The 17135-nt window shown below is 41.5% G+C and overlaps 1 protein-coding gene across 2 annotated transcripts in view; it reads left to right on the top strand.

Moving 5' to 3' along the window:
• The window catches only part of thsd4.S (thrombospondin type 1 domain containing 4 S homeolog), a 309110-nt gene that overhangs the window by 285609 nt on the left and 6366 nt on the right, over nucleotides 1-17135 (top strand). For both annotated transcript variants that reach the window (XM_018255490.2, XM_018255491.2), the window contains 4 exons: nucleotides 940-1069; nucleotides 11921-12125; nucleotides 15928-16101; nucleotides 16478-16651. In XM_018255490.2, coding sequence (XP_018110979.1) covers nucleotides 940-1069; nucleotides 11921-12125; nucleotides 15928-16101; nucleotides 16478-16651 — 683 coding nt within the window. The remainder of the gene's footprint in view (nucleotides 1-939; nucleotides 1070-11920; nucleotides 12126-15927; nucleotides 16102-16477; nucleotides 16652-17135) is intronic.

The following is a 17135-nucleotide window of genomic DNA, read 5'->3' as shown; positions in this document are numbered from 1 at the left end:
TATTTTGATTCCCTGAATGATACAGAGTACACGCTATTAACAAGAGACCAGGAGTTGACATACTGATCTTATATAACAATTAGGGTCAGGGGACAGTACCATTAAAAAAGGAAATTGTTTTTAAGTAATGAATAAATAATGTAGTGTTGTCCTGCACTGCTAAAACTGGTTTATTTGCTTCAGAAAGATTATTATAGTTTATATAAACAAGCTGTTGTGTAGCCATGGGGGCATCCTTTCAAGCACAAGACAAATTATAGATAACAGATAAGCTATGTAAAATCCCATTGTATACTACTGGGTTTATCTATCAGCTGTGTATCCTGAGCCTTTTCTCCTTTTTGAGCTTTGAATGGCTGCTACCATGGCTACACAGCAGCTTGATTATATAAACTATAGTAGTCTTTCTGAAGCAAACAAATCAGTTTTACTAGTGCAGGCCAACAGTGAATTATATTATCATTAATTTAATACACTTTCATTTGTTGGTGTTACTGTTCCTTTAAAGGAAGCCCTACTTGAGTTTCCAAACTCATGCTGGGTTTAGGACTAAAATAGCTTGGCTACGTCTGTAATTTTACCCAAACGGGCTTATGTAATGAAGAAAAACTGTGGCACCTTAAACCTGCCAACGTTTTTGTTCTTTTTAAAAAGCCTATTAGTGAAATATTTGGGTAATTGTACTTTTTTTGTACCAAAACCTGGCGTTTTCTTTACGATTGCATGAGCAATCCAAAATCAGGCCCGCATAGTTCATTATAACTAATGATATACAGATCTTAAAAAACATTTATAATCTAATATAATCACTGAGTGCAAAATGTCTTTGTAACTAGTAAATAGTAAAATAATCATAAATAAAAATAAAAGATCATGGTAGTGTTGTGATATTTAAAAATAATATCATGGGGGATCTCAGTAGAATTGTCCTTTTTTTAGGGTCCCGCTATCCAGTGTTTCACTGCGTAAACAGAAATACACATGAAGAGACAGCAGATGTTTTCTGTGACTCCAGTACCAAACCAAGTGCAGAAGAGGAGCCTTGCAATCTCTTTCCATGCCCAGCCTTGTAAGTTGGTTTGCAGCAAACATATGTTTCTAGAAACTGCTAAAATTCTGTATGCATGTAAAAGAATGCATGAAAATCAGTTGTCAGGTCTACGGGATATCACTATATTTATATCCAGTAATATCAGAAGGGAATATTTTTTTTAATTTTAATTTCTTCCATATTGGTATTCTAGAGCTATTTCCTAATTTCCATGTTTCATAGTTTAAATGGTTTTGCTCCTGTTCACTGGTTTAGTAAACTATTCACCCTGTTGAAAAGTGCCCTAACAATACTGAAACTGTGTCTTGAATCATGGTGGCCTTCTACTTTTTAGCGCACCTGACCATTCACTTCTATGGTTTGATTTGCAAATTAAAGACTGCAATAATAAAAAAATTGCTTCTTCTGCTAGCCAGTCAAGCAACCCTTTCTTGTTCAACATGATGCCTTGTTAAACTTAATTATTACTATTATTAATTCTGCACTATTAATATTTATCTGACCAGGTTTGAATGCATACGATTGATAAGCATTAACAAGGCAGCAGGAGAAACATGAAGGGCTCAATACAATTAGTAATGTGTTTGTGCAGATAATGTCCAGGCTAATTTATACAAGTTTTGTATCTGAATGAGAACTGAATGGTTTTGAGGTCTGCAGAACTGATTAAATGGCTATCAACCGCCCCTCCAACTTCCCACACAGCTACAAAGGGTTGAACCTGTCCCTCTGTATCTGTAATGCCTGTGTAACATATGGCTTGAATCACGTTCCTTCATGCAATAAAAAGAGCTATTTATCTTTGTTCTTGCATGTGGATCTGCTGTTCAGATTTACCAGTTTGCCTTATAGCACACATTGGGAATAATACACAGATTGCCTACTTCCACCTTTAGTTAAGGTCCTGAAAAGCTTTTCTTTTTGGCTTGAAGCAGTGCTTGGCCTCTCCACCATCACTTTTGCTTTTTGTGTTTTACTTGAGATTTTAAAAAATTCCTATAGTCTCTGTGTTTTACCGCAGGATATAAAATGTTGGCTTGCTGTAGTCTGCATTCGAGCACACAAAAATTGTGATGACAGGTTGCACAGTGCGGTTCTAGAATATACTGATTTCTTCTGTGCCATTAGGGTTAAATCAAAAGCTGCAATACTATCCTAAAAACACTTGTATTATTAATGGAAATGGGTTAATTAATCGAAATGTCAACATCCCAATCAAGTTATCTGGATTTTCTTTTAGTTAAATCATCCCAAAGGCCTTGTGTACACTCACTAAGCATATATTTCTTGAATGCTTATGTTTCACGTGTACTGACCCAAAATTAGGAAAGGATTATATAAATAGTTCATCTTTCTAGTTCCTATCTCATGCTTGCCAATTACATCCAAATGCCTCACTCAGATCTGTGTTTTGTACATGAGATGAATTTAACTTTTCTCTGGTGTAGAAATTGTAAGACAGTTACTGAAGTATGTGATTGGATCTGTCATTATAGCATTCTCACTATTGCACACACATTTGCCTTCATAGTTAGGGATGTAGCGAACGTCGGAAAAAAAGTTCGCGAACATATTGGCGAACTTGCGCAAAAACGCGAGCGGTTCGCGAACGGTTCGCGAACCCCATAGACTTCAATGGGAAGGCGAACTTTAACATCTAAAAAAAAAATTTCTGGCCAGAAAAATGATTTTAAAGTTGTTTAAAGGGTGCAACGACCTGGACAGTGGCATGCCAGAGGGGGATCAAGGGCAAAAATGTATCTGAAAAATCTGCCTGTGTGTGCTTGGAAGAGATAGTGTAGGGGGAGAGCTGTTAGTGATTTCAGGGACAGATGATAGTAAGTTTGCTGGCTAGTAATCTGCTTGATACTGCTCTGTATTGGAGGGACAGAAGTCTGCAGGGATTTGAGGGACATTTTAGCTTAGGTAGCTTTGCTGGCTAGTAATCTACTGTTCTCTTTAAACAACTGCCATACGTTGACCTTGTAGGCATTGTTTGCCCAGTTTTTTTGGACGCAGCCACTGAAGCACAGTTGCCAGAAAAAATATGCCATATAAATGCTGAAAATAGTAATTTTTCGCCATACGTTGACCTTGTAGACATTGTTTGCCCAGTTTTTTTGGTTGCAGCCACTGAAGCACAGTTGCCAGAAAAAATATGCCATATAAATGCTGAAAATAGTCATTTTTTGCCATACGTTGACCTTGTAGGCATTGTTTGCCCAGTTTTTTTGGTCGCAGCCACTGAAGCACAGTTGCCAGAAAAAATATGCCATATAAATGCTGAAAATAGTCATTTTTTGCCATATACGTTGAGTCAACGTATGGCAAAAAATGACTATTTTCAGCATTTATATGGCATATTTTTTCTGGCCTCTGTGCTTCAGTGGCTGCGGCCAAAAAAACTGGGCAAACAATGCCTACAAGGTCAACGTCGTTGACCTTGTAGGCATTGTTTGCCCAGTTTTTTTGGCCGCAGCCACTGAAGCACAGAGGCCAGAAAAAATATGCCATATAAATGCTGAAAATAGTCATTTTTTGCCATACGTTGACTCAACGTATATGGCAAAAAATGACTATTTTCAGCATTTATATGGCATATTTTTTCTGGCCTCTGTGCTTCAGTGGCTGCGACCAAAAAAACTGGGCAAACAATGCCTACAAGGTCAACGTCGTTGACCTTGTAGGCATTGTTTGCCCAGTTTTTTTGGCCGCAGCTACTGAAGCACAGAGGCCAGAAAAAATATGCCATATAAATGCTGAAAATAGTCATTTTTTTGGTCGCAGCCACTGAAGCACAGTTGCCAGAAAAATTATGCCATATAAATGCTGAAAATATGCATTTTTTTGGTTGCAGCCACTGAAGCACAGAGGCCAGAAAAATTATGCCATATAAATGCTGAAAATATAAATTTTTTTGGTTGCAGCCACTGAAGCACAGAGGCCAGAAAAATTATGCCATATAAATGCTGAAAATATGCATTTTTTTGGTTGCAGCCACTGAAGCACAGAGGCCAGAAAAATTATGCCATATAAATGCAGAAAATATGCATTTTTTTGGACGCAGCCACTGAAGCACAGTTGCCAGAAAAAATATGCCATATAAATGCTGAAAATAGTCATTTTTTGCCATACGTTGACCTTGTAGACATTGTTTGCCCAGTTTTTTTGGTTGCAGCCACTGAAGCACAGAGGCCAGAAAAAATTAAACCAGTAGGGTTTGCACCCTAGTTTGTAACGGTGGCGGAGGGAGGAGGAGGACGCTAAAGGACAGCTGTGTGTGGAGTCATGAGGCTTGAAGAGAAGGACAGCTGCATAGAAGTCAGAACAAGTCTTCCGGCGTGCAGTAACCCTCCGAGATCCACCCCTCATTCATTTTAATAAAGGTCAGGTAATCGACACTTTTGTGACCTAGGCGAGTTCTCTTCTCAGTTACAATCCCTCCTGCTGCACTGAAGGTCCTTTCTGAGAGCACACTTGAGGCTGGGCAAGACAAGAGGTTCATGGCAAATTGTGACAGCTCTGGCCACAGATCAAGCCTGCGCACCCAGTAGTCCAGGGGTTCATCGCTCCTCAGAGTGTCGATATCTGCAGTTAATGCCAGGTAGTCCGCTACCTGCCGGTCGAGGCGTTCTTTGAGGGTGGATCCAGAAGGGTTGTGGCGCTGCCTTGGACAGAAAAACATTTGCATGTCTGACGTTACAGACTGGCCAAAGGGCTTTGTCCTTGCAGGTGTGCTCGTGGCAGGATTACTGGCACCTCTGCCCCTGGAATGTTGATGAGTTCCTGAAGTGACATCACCCTTAAAAGCATTGTACAACATGTTTTGCAGGCTGGTTTGTAAATGCCGCATCTTTTCGGACTTGTGGTATGTTGGTAACATTTCTGACACTTTATGCTTGTACCGAGGGTCTAGTAGCGTTGCGACCCAGTACAGGTCCTTCTCCTTAAGCCTCTTGATACGGGGGTCCTTCAACAGGCATGACAGCATGAAAGACCCCATTCTCACAAGGTTGGATGCAGAGCTATCCATCTCCGCTTCCTCATTATCAAGGACTGCATCATCCACGGTCTCCTCCCCCAGCCACGTACAAGACCAGGGGTCCCCAAAAGGTCACCACTAGCCCCCTGGGAAGCCTGCTCCTGTTGGTCCTCCTCCTCCTCCTCCACAAAGCCACCTTCCTCCTCTGACTCCACTTCTGGCACCTCTCCCTGCGTTGCAGCAGGTGCCTGGGTTCGTTCTGGTGATTCCGACCAGAAATCGTGCGCTTCCAGCTCCTCGTCACGCTGGTCTACAGCCTCATCTGTCACTCGTCGCACGGCACGCTCCAGGAATAAAGCGAAGGGTATTAGGTCGCTGATGGTGCCTTCGGTGCGACTGACCATATTTGTCACCTCTTCAAAAGGTCGCATGAGCCTGCAGGCATCGCGCATAAGCACCCAGTAACGGGGGAAAAAAATCCCCAGCTGTGCAGATCCAGTCCTACCACCCAGTTCAAAAAGGTACTCGTTGACGGCCCTTTGTTGTTGCAGCAGACGTTCCAACATAAGGAGCGTTGAATCCAGCGAGTCTGGCTGTCAGAAATCAAACGCCTGACTGGCATGTTGTAGCGCTGCTGAATGTCAGCAAGGCGTGCCATGGCTGTGTAGGAACGTCTGAAATGGGCCGACACCTTTCTGGACTGGGTGAGAACGTCCTGGAATCCTGGGTACTTGGAGACAAAACGTTGGACTATTAAATTTAACACATGTGCCATGCAGGGCACATGTGTTAAATTGCCTAGTCTCAACGCTGCCAACAGATTGCTTCCATTGTCACACACCACTTTTCCGATCTGCAGTTGGTGTGGGGTCAGCCACCGATCGGCCTGTGACTGCAGAGATGACAGGAGTACAGATCCGGTATGGTTTTTGCTTTCCAGGCACGTCATCCCCAAGACAGCGTGACAACGGCGTACCTGGCACGTCGAATAGCCTAGGGGGAGCTGGGGGTGCACAGGTGTGGAGGAGGAGAAGGAGGACCCAGCAGCAGAGTAAGAAGAAGAAGAAGACGAGGTAGAGAGCGATGGAGGAGTAGAGGTGGTGGCAGAACCGCGTGCAATCCGTGGCGGTGACACCAACTCCACTGTTGTTGTTGAGCTACCCATTCCCTGCTTCCCAGCCATTACCAAGTTCACCCAGTGGGCAGTGTAGGTGACATACCTGCCCTGACCATGCTTGGAGGACCATGCGTCAGTAGTCATATGGACCTTTGGCCCAACACTAAGTGACAGAGATGCGGTAACTTGGCTCTGCACATGTTGGTACAGGTGTGGTATTCCCTTTTTAGAAAAAAAATTGCGGCTGGGTACCTTCCACTGCGGTGTCCCAATTGCTACAAATTTGCGGAAGGCCTCAGAGTCCACCAGCTGGTATGGTAAAAGCTGGCGGGCTAAGAGTGCAGACAAGCCAGCTGTCAGACGCCGGGCAAGGGGGTGACAGTCAGACATTGGCTTCTTACGCTCAAACATGGCCTTCACAGAAACTTGGCTGGTGGCAGATGACTGGGAATGGGAACAGGTGGTCAAGGTGGAAGGCGGAGTGGAGGGTGGTTCAGACGGGTCAAGGAGAGCAGAGGTAGAGCAGTAAGATGCTGGACCAGAAGGAGTGTGGCTTTTAGTTTGCCTGTTGCCTTTGAGGTGTTGCTCCCAAAGTGCTTTGTGCTTGCCGCTCATGTGCCTTCGCATAGAAGTTGTACCTATGTGGCTGTTGGGCTTACCAAGGCTCAGTTTCTGACTGCACTCATTGCAAATTACAATGCTTTTGTCAGAGGCACACACATTAAAAAAATCCCACACTGCTGACTTTTTGGAAGTGTGCGATCTGGCGGTAACAGTAGAAGTTGGCGGCATTGGCGGCAATGGCGGGTGCGTTGGCCGGCTGAACACAAGTGCCGATACATGTTGTTGCCCTACTGATCCCTGCGGGCTGTCCTCCCTGCTTCTTCTAAGTCTTATTCTCCTACTGCCTCTCTGACTCTCCGTCTCTCCATCTGAACTACCCTCCTCTTGCTCTCTTCTACTAGGCACCCACAAAACATCAATCTCCTCATCATCATTCTCCTCAGATGCATCAATTTCTTCTGACACATCACAGAAGGAAGCAGCAGCGGGGACCTCCTCCTCATCACTCATTATGTCCATCTCTGTCGTGTTCTCTGCCAGAATTAAATCTGGTGTAAGGTCCTCATCTCCTTCATCTTCTTCTGGCAATAATGGTTGCGCATTACTCAGTTCAAGAAACTCATGGGAAAATAACTCCTCTGACCCCAGTGAAGAAGGGGCACCGGTGGTGGAGGAAGTGTTACGTGGGGTGGCCATAGCAGTGGAGGATGAGGAGGATGTTGTGGTAAAGTTAGAAACGGATGGGGTGTGCTGTGTAAGCCAGTCAACTACCTCTTCAGCATTTTGGGAGTTCAGGGTCATTGGCTTTTTAAAACTGGGCAATTTGCTAGGGCCACAGGATTGCATAGCAGCACGGCCCCTAGCACGGCCTCTGCGTGGCGGCCTGCCTTTGCCTGGCATTATTTTTTAAAAAACAACAACAACAACAAAAACTCAGTTGGTTTTTCTGGAAACGATAATACACACAGCTAGATGGCGGGTTGAAGAAAACAGTGTGCAAATAATGCCTACAAGGTCAACGTATACACTACTACAGCGGTGGATACGGATTACGTAAAATATATTATGGCTGCTTGAAAAAAGTCACTCCGGTGTTTTTTCTGGAGACGGTAATATTATGGATATTTAGACAGAATGTGAACAAGGTCACACAGCTAGATGGCGGGTTGAAGAAAACACTGTGCAAATAATGCCTACAAGGTCAACGTATACACTACTACAGCGGTGGATACGGATTACGTAAAATATATTATGGCTGCTTGAAAAAAGTCACTCCGGTGTTTTTTCTGGAGACGGTAATATTATGGATATTTAGACAGAATGTGAACAAGGTCACACAGCTAGATGGCGGGTTGAAGAAAACACTGTGCAAATAATGCCTACAAGGTCAACGTATACACTACTACAACGGTGGATACGGATTACGTAAAATATATTATGGCTGCTTGAAAAAAGTCACTCCGGTGTTTTTTCTGGAGACGGTAATATTATGGATATTTAGACAGAATGTGAACAAGGTCACACAGCTAGATGGCGGGTTGAAGAAAACACTGTGCAAATAATGCCTACAAGGTCAACGTATACACTACTACAGCGGTGGATACGGATTACGTAAAATATATTATGGCTGCTTGAAAAAAGTCACTCCGGTGTTTTTTCTGGAGACGGTAATATTATGGATATTTAGACAGAATGTGAACAAGGTCACACAGCTAGATGGCGGGTTGAAGAAAACACTGTGCAAATAATGCCTACAAGGTCAACGTATACACTACTACAACGGTGGATACGGATTACGTAAAATATATTATGGCTGCTTGAAAAAAGTCACTCCGGTGTTTTTTCTGGAGACGGTAATATTATGGATATTTAGACAGAATGTGAACAAGGTCACACAGCTAGATGGCGGGTTGAAGAAAACACTGTGCAAATAATGCCTACAAGGTCAACGTATACACTACTACAGCGGTGGATAAGGATTACGTAAAATATATTATGGCTGCTTGAAAAAAGTCACTCCGGTGTTTTTTCTGGAGACGGTAATATTATGGATATTTAGACAGAATGTGAACAAGGTCACACAGCTAGATGGCGGGTTGAAGAAAACACTGTGCAAATAATGCCTACAGGGCAAATAATGCCTAAACGGTCAACTTATACACTACTACAGCGGTAGTAAAATAAAAAAAAGTAAAATAAAAAAAAATGAATATTAAAAAAAAAAAATTAAAGTTGGTGCTGCTGAACTACTAGGAGCAGCAGATTAGCACACCAGTCCCACTCCCCAACACTGCTAGACTAATAGCACTGGGCTCTTATAGTAGTAGTAGTAGTAGTAGTAAAACAACAAAAAAATAAATAAAAGCAGTCCTTACAAGGACTACTGTTATTGCAGCAGTCAGCAGATGAGATCAGAAGCAGGACAGCTGCCCACTGCAGCTACATACAGAGCACTGCAGTAGAAGGTAATTACTAGCCAGCAAAGCTACCTAAGCTAAAATGTCCCTCAAACCCCTGCAGACTTCTGTCCCTCCAATAACAGAGCAGTATCAAAACGATTACTAGCCAGCAAACTTTCAACTGTCCCTGAAATCACTAACAGGCAGCAGCTCTCTCCCTACACTATCTCTTCAGCACACACAGGCAGAGTGAAAAAACGCTGCAGGGCTTCGGTTTTTATAGGGAAGGGGAGTGGTCCAGGGGAGAGCTTCCTGATTGGCTGCCATGTACCTGCTGGTCTGGGGTGAGAGGGCAAAAAAAAGCGCCAACAATGGCGAACCCAAAATGGCGAACGTCGCGCGACGTTCGCGAACTTCCGACGAGCGCGAACACCCGATGTTCGCGCGAACAAGTTCGCCGGCGAACAGTTCGCGACATCTCTATTCATAGTGTGAGTGTAAAGATGCCCAGATATATCTAATACAAATTAGCGATTACCATTTTTGAATGCCAATTGTGGGCAGTCTGACCCATGTTTATATGTAAGGGTTTAAGCACAAATGTAGATTCCCCAAACTATCTTCCATCTGCTAAAATAAAAAACCGCCTGCTGCAATGCACTCGCGGCGCTTCAGTCGAAGCGCCGCGAGTGCATTTCCGCAGGCATTTTTTCATTTTAGCAGGCGGAAAGCAAGGGGAAGGCAGTTTGGGGAGATTGTCGTCCCAAAGAAGAGGCGATTAGTCGCCAGGTGACTAAATCTCCCCAAATCTGCCCGTTTGCTTAAAACCTAAAGAGTTGTTCTGACTGAATTTGCATGCAAAATGCAGGAGGCCTAATAGTAACGCTTAGCTTATCCTAGCATTCTGTAGTGTGTATTCATCGCAAAATGCAAATTGCGTAAAATAACCCTTGGGTGGGCCAATTTGATTTACTCACCTAAGGTATATGCCTGGTGTTTTGACCACAATTATTCTCTCGAGAACTGGAGAGGTCAAATTCCCTGGCCCATTAAAATGTAAGAGAAAGTCAATGCCAATGGCAGATACTGGCAGTATTAGGGGGGGGGTTCATTTGAGAAGCATGAAGCAAGCATTCCGTGCATGACAGTACGAATGTCTGCAGTTCTTTATAAGATCACTGCAGAGGTTAAATCACTTTAGGGGTCATTTAAATAGATGCTGCCCATAAGTACAAGAGCACTAAGGGGTTAATAACGTAATCCTGAGTGCTCATGTAGAGGGAGCATCTGGTCATGGTCTGGCTGCACATTGTACCTCCTGCTGGATAGAAAAATCTGGCACATGGTGCAAAGCACAAAAGTGGCAGGTACAGACCAATCCTGTCAATATAGTTTATACATGTGCATATATCATTTAGCAATGCATTTGGATTCAAATTATTGCTAACATTTTTTTGTGAGAATAGCAGTACACCTCACAGCCAATTTGGCAAGGTCACCAAATGAGCAGATATGCCCACCAACGGCAGGGTGATATTGGGTTAATTCAAATGTTCTTCCCTAGGGCCAAACGATTGTATTATACAAAGGAAATTGGCGCCAATGGGTAATAGGACCACATCAACTAGCCCTTGCGGTCTTTGATCACAGGACAAATCAAACCTGCCTGATCGATATCTGGTGATTTTTGGCCTGATATCAATCGGGGAGACCCTTCAGAAGCCCCACACACAGGCAAAATAGCTGCCCAATCGGTCTAAAGGACTGGTATTGGCAGCTTTAATCTGCCGTCTATGATCACCCTAACCAAAGCTAATTACAATGTTGGCAGATCTGTCACAAATGTAGAATGTGCTATTTTATTCACACACCCATAGTTAAAGGGTGCATTGTAGGAACAGTCATAATCCTACCATGATGGAAATGCCAAAGTATGCAGATAAAATATGTGAAATGAGAAATCACATACCAGCTCACATATTCACATAGAGCATTTTTGACCATTATCACTGGAAGCCATTTTTTATGCTCTGGGTTTTTTTTGTATATTTAAAGAGATTGTTCACCTTCAGTTCAGTTGGTTCCAATTTTTCACCAGAAATAGACTTTTTCCAATTACTTTCTATTCGATTTGTGACCATGTTTCTAATATTGAAGTGTAAAGTTTCATTTTTCACCTTCTAAAGCAGCTCTGGGAAGGGGGTCCCGACTCTTTAACTGTTCTAAATTTATACATTTAGTTGATACATTTGTTATTTTTGATTTCATTAAAGGCAGCTGTTATAATTGATAATTGATACAATAGTTGCTAATATTCCACAGATGCTGCTAAGAAATGTATCTACTAATTTTATAAAATAATTTTATCAAATTATAACAGTTCAGAATATGTTCCAGGATCACTGAGCTGCCAGACAAACACTAGAGACACAACATTAAACTTTAAACTTACATTTTGGAGAAAATGGGAAAAAATAAAAGATGGAAAGCAATTGAAAAAAGTCTTTGTTTATGGTGATCTGAAAACAACTGAACTGAAAAAATGGTTGAAAGGTGAACAACCCCTTTAACCCTCACAACATATTTGCTTTTAAATTTACAGGGTTGCTTGACCCTCCCCTGTAGAATAATAAGATTTTTATTTGCCACATAATGTGTGAATACAAATGTGCATCTGTGCATCTAGCATCCTGTGGAAACCAAACATTGACCTAAAGATGGTATTGCCTATATATCGATACATTCAGATTGTGACTTAATTTTCTTGTATGTAATAACTGACACTTTATTTGTGTGTTTTTATCTAGCTGGGATATAGGAGAGTGGTCTGAATGCAGTAAAACCTGTGGTCTGGGAATGCAGCACCGGCAAATCCTCTGCAGGCACATCTATGCTAATCGCACTCTTACAGTACAGCCACACCGCTGCCAAAGCCTAGAGAAGCCAGAGACCACCAGTACATGCCAATTGAAAATCTGCAGTGAATGGCAAATAAGGACAGACTGGACACCTGTAAGTAACTGACTCCAGAAGCAATAAATGCACCTCCAAAGAGTGTAGTGTTAGATGCGGGCGAGTACAATCTATCCGTAACATGTCTCATCAATGGCCAAATGTAGTTTTTAGCATTCTCCATCTTGGCTAAAAAGTGTTTGACCAAGCTTCATATGATGTGCATGGGATTGGGCCTATATACGGATCTGCAGTTGGATATGTGCGAACGGTGCTCGTCTGATCTCTGCACGGTAACATTATAACAGAAAAATATCTACTGCTCCAAAACCATAAGTCACTCCAATGGTATTTTTCCCTTAGAGTAGCTTTGTAAAAATGTATCTTTAAAGGAGGGTCATAAATGGGCAGATATACTCATTTGGAGAGGTTGCCAAACACCCTGAGTGGGTGATCAGGTTCATCCGATCATGGGCCCTAGACCCCAACGATCAGATCACAATGTAAGGAATGCAGGCGGTTGGTGTGAGAACTGCATCAAAAAAATCAATACGGTACTCAATTCAATGGGGTTTTAAAAACTTCTCAAACCGCATCCGGCAAATTTTTGCTCAAAAAACTTCTCAAACCGCATCTGGCAAATTTTTGCTCAGATAACAGTCAGGGAAGCCCATCGGAGGGCCCGATATACTGGCCAATAAGCTACCAACTTGGTCTGTCAGTCTTATCGGGCCGTGTATGGCCACCTTAAGAGAACTAAACCCTAAAATGAATACAGCTAAAAATGCCATATTTTATGTACTCAACTTGTCACAGGGGGGTCACCATCTTGAAAAGTGTCTCAGTGGGCTCTGAGCAGCTGTTGAGAAGCTAAGCTTAGGGGTCGGCAGAAAATGAGGTTGGACTGTAATATAAAATGATGCTACAAGGCTGATTATTAAATTCTGATGCTATTTGTACTGTTTTCTGTGCTGCCATGTAGCAATTATCTGTATTAATTACTAATCAGTCTTATATTGTGACATTTATATTCTATGTGTACTGTATATTGTGAGTGGGACCCTAAGCTCAGTAAGTGACAGCAGCACAGAGCATGTGCAGTGAATCAGCAGAAAAGAAGATGGGGAGCTACTGGGGCATCTTTGGAGACACAGGTCTTTACTGCTAAACGGCTGTGGTTGCCTTGGGCTTGTACAGAAGCCCGAAACATAATGTGCAACGTTTCTAACCTACTTCTTAGGTTAAGCTTTAGTTCTCCTTTAATTATTATTTAGTAACTAAGTAACTCACTGAAAGGAACAGCAATACCAAAAGTTTCAGAGAAAATCTATAGCAGTTTTTCTGAATCAAATGCACAATTTTTACTAGTGCATGGTAACTGTATATTATATAAAAATATGCATTCAAATATAATATACCGTTAAGGTGGCCATACATGGGCTGATAAAAGCTACAGATTGGCCCCATACGCTTGACAGGCCTGCCTGACCAATATCTGGCTAAAAATGGGTCAGATAAGGATTGGGTAGTTTAAATAAATATACTGTCAGGCCAAGGACCACATCAGTTCACATTTGCATTTTCAACCTTGCCAAAGAGCAGATGATCATGTGTATAGCCAGATTTACTCGGCATTGATTAAAAATGGTGTTTGCTTCAGAAACATTGCTATAGTTATAAATAAGCTACTGTGTAGTGACGTGGGCATCCACCTAAATTGTATAGGGCAAAAAGGCACATGTTTATACAAGCTCTGCAGAATACAATGGTTTATTTAAACAATGCCATATACATGCTGACCACAGTATATACTTAGTTGTGTGCAATATTTTTGATAGCTTCACAAAAGAAGATCCCCAAGGGCCAAATGCCAACAGTCTTTACTGGACTATACAATTAATACTTTTCTCATTTGCTACCAATGAACATCATATGGGCTTGATCAACAGGTATAGACTTTAAATGCAAAAAGAAAATTGTACTTTTAATGCGTATAAATTCATGTTTACCATTGGTGCTACACATGTGGTATAGACATGTACATATACAGAAGGTCTGAGATTATTTCCCAATAATGTCATTAAAATTGAAACAACCATCAGTTATCTCATACATCATTCCAGCTGAATGGTACTTGACATTTTGTACTGCTAGCTACATCTTTGCTATTCTCTAATTAACATATTCAATGAAGAACACTTGTAAATTCTACTCTTTTTCATTATAATTGCAAGAGATGAAGGGGTTAAACCTAATGATCTATACTGAAAAAGCCTCCCACAATTCTGATCAGAATTGCCTCAATGCCCTTTCATAAAGCAGCAGAAAGTGTGTAGGCAATAACTCACCCCAAGGCTGAGAAAGAGTAGTGGAACCGATTCATGAATCTTCTGTGACACTTACTCGCCAGTCACATTATTCAGCTGTGTCTGCCACGGTTGGGCATGAGACAGAATTGTGTCAAATAACAGGGAGGCAGACCTTTAAATGGCATTGTTCATCTTCCTTTGATATAGACACCCTCATGAAAAATCCTCAAACAGCTTTTTATTATTTTCATCTGCCTGTTAGCACAGGGAGCCCTTATTTTACCCTGTGAACAACTGCTTACTGATAGAGCATGGGTTTGGTATGGATTTCTATGCAACACAGTGTATACTAAATGAAACCAAACTTTTTTTTTTTTCAGGGAAATTGCCCTAATTTGTACCACTAATTTCCAATTCTGAACCTGCACTCTTAAATTATATTCTGATCAACATAGAATTTATACATTGTCCCTGTTCAGTGTTGACTGGGACACCAAGGGCCCACCAAAAAACCTTAGACCAAGGGTCCACTCAGTACTATTTTCTCCTCTTCTTGCTCAGCCTCTATTCTCCTAGTCTCTTTTCTTTACATACTATAATCTATTATTCAATCTATTTATCTTATTTGTTAAGGAAATAAGGAATGGCCATGAAAAAGGCCTAATGTTTAGAAGATGGAAGTTCCACTGACACCTGGGTATCCTGGTGGGCCAGTCCATCACTGCCCCTGTTTTCCTGGGTTTCCTCTCAGCTCACATACTGTAATACACCTGTGTGATTACGACCCCCTTTAAATAAATAGGCTGTGTTTCTTCCTGTGCCCCCTGCTGCTGAACACTTTAAAACTGAATGCAGGGGAGCACAGTTTAAGAATTTATCTGTACCAGTCCTAAAAGATCATTTAAATAAAGACTGTGTATAAGAGCCCTTAATTATAACGGTTTAATTTATCATGTGAACAAACTTTGCTGCCCTCTTCTGTATTTAGTGGCCCGTATACTGTGTAAAAAGGAAATGCAAAGGAGCAGAACTGCTTCCCTACAAGACTGCTCATGAGAAAATTCACATCTGTTCACTGCTTACTTTGTTCACAGTATATGCACTGGGTAATGGGTTTGCTAAGGCTCTTTTTTTCCTGGCACACATCATATTGAAAACATTTAGAAACCTTCAACTGCTCTGCTCTACTGTATGTATCAGTCTTAACATCTAAACTGTTCCGTTTACAACAGTTTGCAACCTAAGGACAGTATCCCAAAGCAAGTATTTTCTGCAGGTAGTAAAAAAGCTTGCTTTCCATACTAAAGTTTGGAACACACAGCTGATATCTCTGCAAGACACCATGTGGGGCTCAGCTATGCATTCCCAGCTTTACTAGTGAAGCAGAATTAAGGTTCTGTTCAAAATTTTGTTTATAGCAACAAAGGAAATGCAAGGCCTGTTGAAGAATGAACACAATATTTATCTATATAGGAAAGTTAGTCATCATGATATATAGCCATCCTATTGTTGTGTCTCTGGGTTTGTCATTCATGCTGTTGCGTCTCTTCTAGTGCTCAGTGCCCTGTGGGGTGGGGCAGAAGACCCGGGATGTTAAGTGCATCAGTAACATTGGGGATGTTGTTGATGATGAAGAGTGCAACATGAAACTACGTCCAGATGATATTGAGAACTGTGACATGGGCCCTTGTGCAAAGAGCTGGTTCCTTACAGAATGGAGTGACAGGGTATGATCTGTTATTTGTTTTTCTTGGTTTTGTTTTTCCTGCCATTCACTACTAATGTAATTTTTTTCTTTCATTGCTGCAGCCATTTATGAGGAATTGCAAAGCCAACTAGACTACTTGGAGACAAATTTATAGAATATTTGTAAATAATTCTTACTCCTAAGGCAGTGTAATTATAATAACATTAATTATTATTTACTTTTCATGAATTAATTAATAAAAGGCAGAAATAATTTTGTTTCTGTTTTTGAACCGAGTGACTAAGCTGTGTTACAGCAAAGAGCTGTTGAATTAGACATTCAGCAGACAAACAATGTTTTCTGTTGTGCTTTGTACAGGGAAATATTCATGTTTACGTTATCGGTTTCTTTTTCAGTGCTCTGCAGAATGTGGTGAAGGTGTGAGGACACGATCTGTGGTGTGCATGTCCAACCATGTAAGCAGCTTGCCTTTAGAAGGGTGTGGGAACCAAAGACCTCCTGAAACTACAGCATGTAATAATGGACCTTGTGAGGGCAAAGTTGAATGGTTTACTGGCAGTTGGAGTCAGGTAGGTACTTATAGTCTAGTTATATAGAATTAATTTAGCATTCCTATATTGCCTAGAAAAATCTGAAATCTGAATATAAATAAGGCCACTACAGCAAGACCAAACAAAAGAACAAATCCGTTCATGCACCTGAACCAGTATATACCTACCAACTGTGTAGACTAGTCCAAAGAAGAAGCAATGGTAAAGAACAGTTCCAGTTTTTGTGCACCAACACCAGGGTGGGTTCAAACACATTTTGTTTGTATTGCTGCTTGGTAGTTGTTTTAAAATTCATGGGAATTATGTATATTCTTAGTAAAACACTTTGGAATATTTCAGCGTTATAAAGTATATATGATAAATAGGTTTTAGAGCCAAATCTTTGGCTACAGAAAAATACACTTGCATTGTGAAGAAGCAGTATCCACAATCCTACACATACTGTAGTTGTGAAAAAGATGCAGCAATAGGTGTTAGGTGGCCAAGAGCAAGGGCCAGTCCT

This window comes from Xenopus laevis, chromosome 3S (assembly GCF_017654675.1).
Source record: "Xenopus laevis strain J_2021 chromosome 3S, Xenopus_laevis_v10.1, whole genome shotgun sequence".
In the NCBI taxonomy this organism is placed as follows: Eukaryota; Metazoa; Chordata; class Amphibia; order Anura; family Pipidae; genus Xenopus; species Xenopus laevis.
The sequence above is the reverse complement of the archived record's forward strand: the minus strand, read 5'-3'. Positions and strand labels throughout refer to the sequence as shown.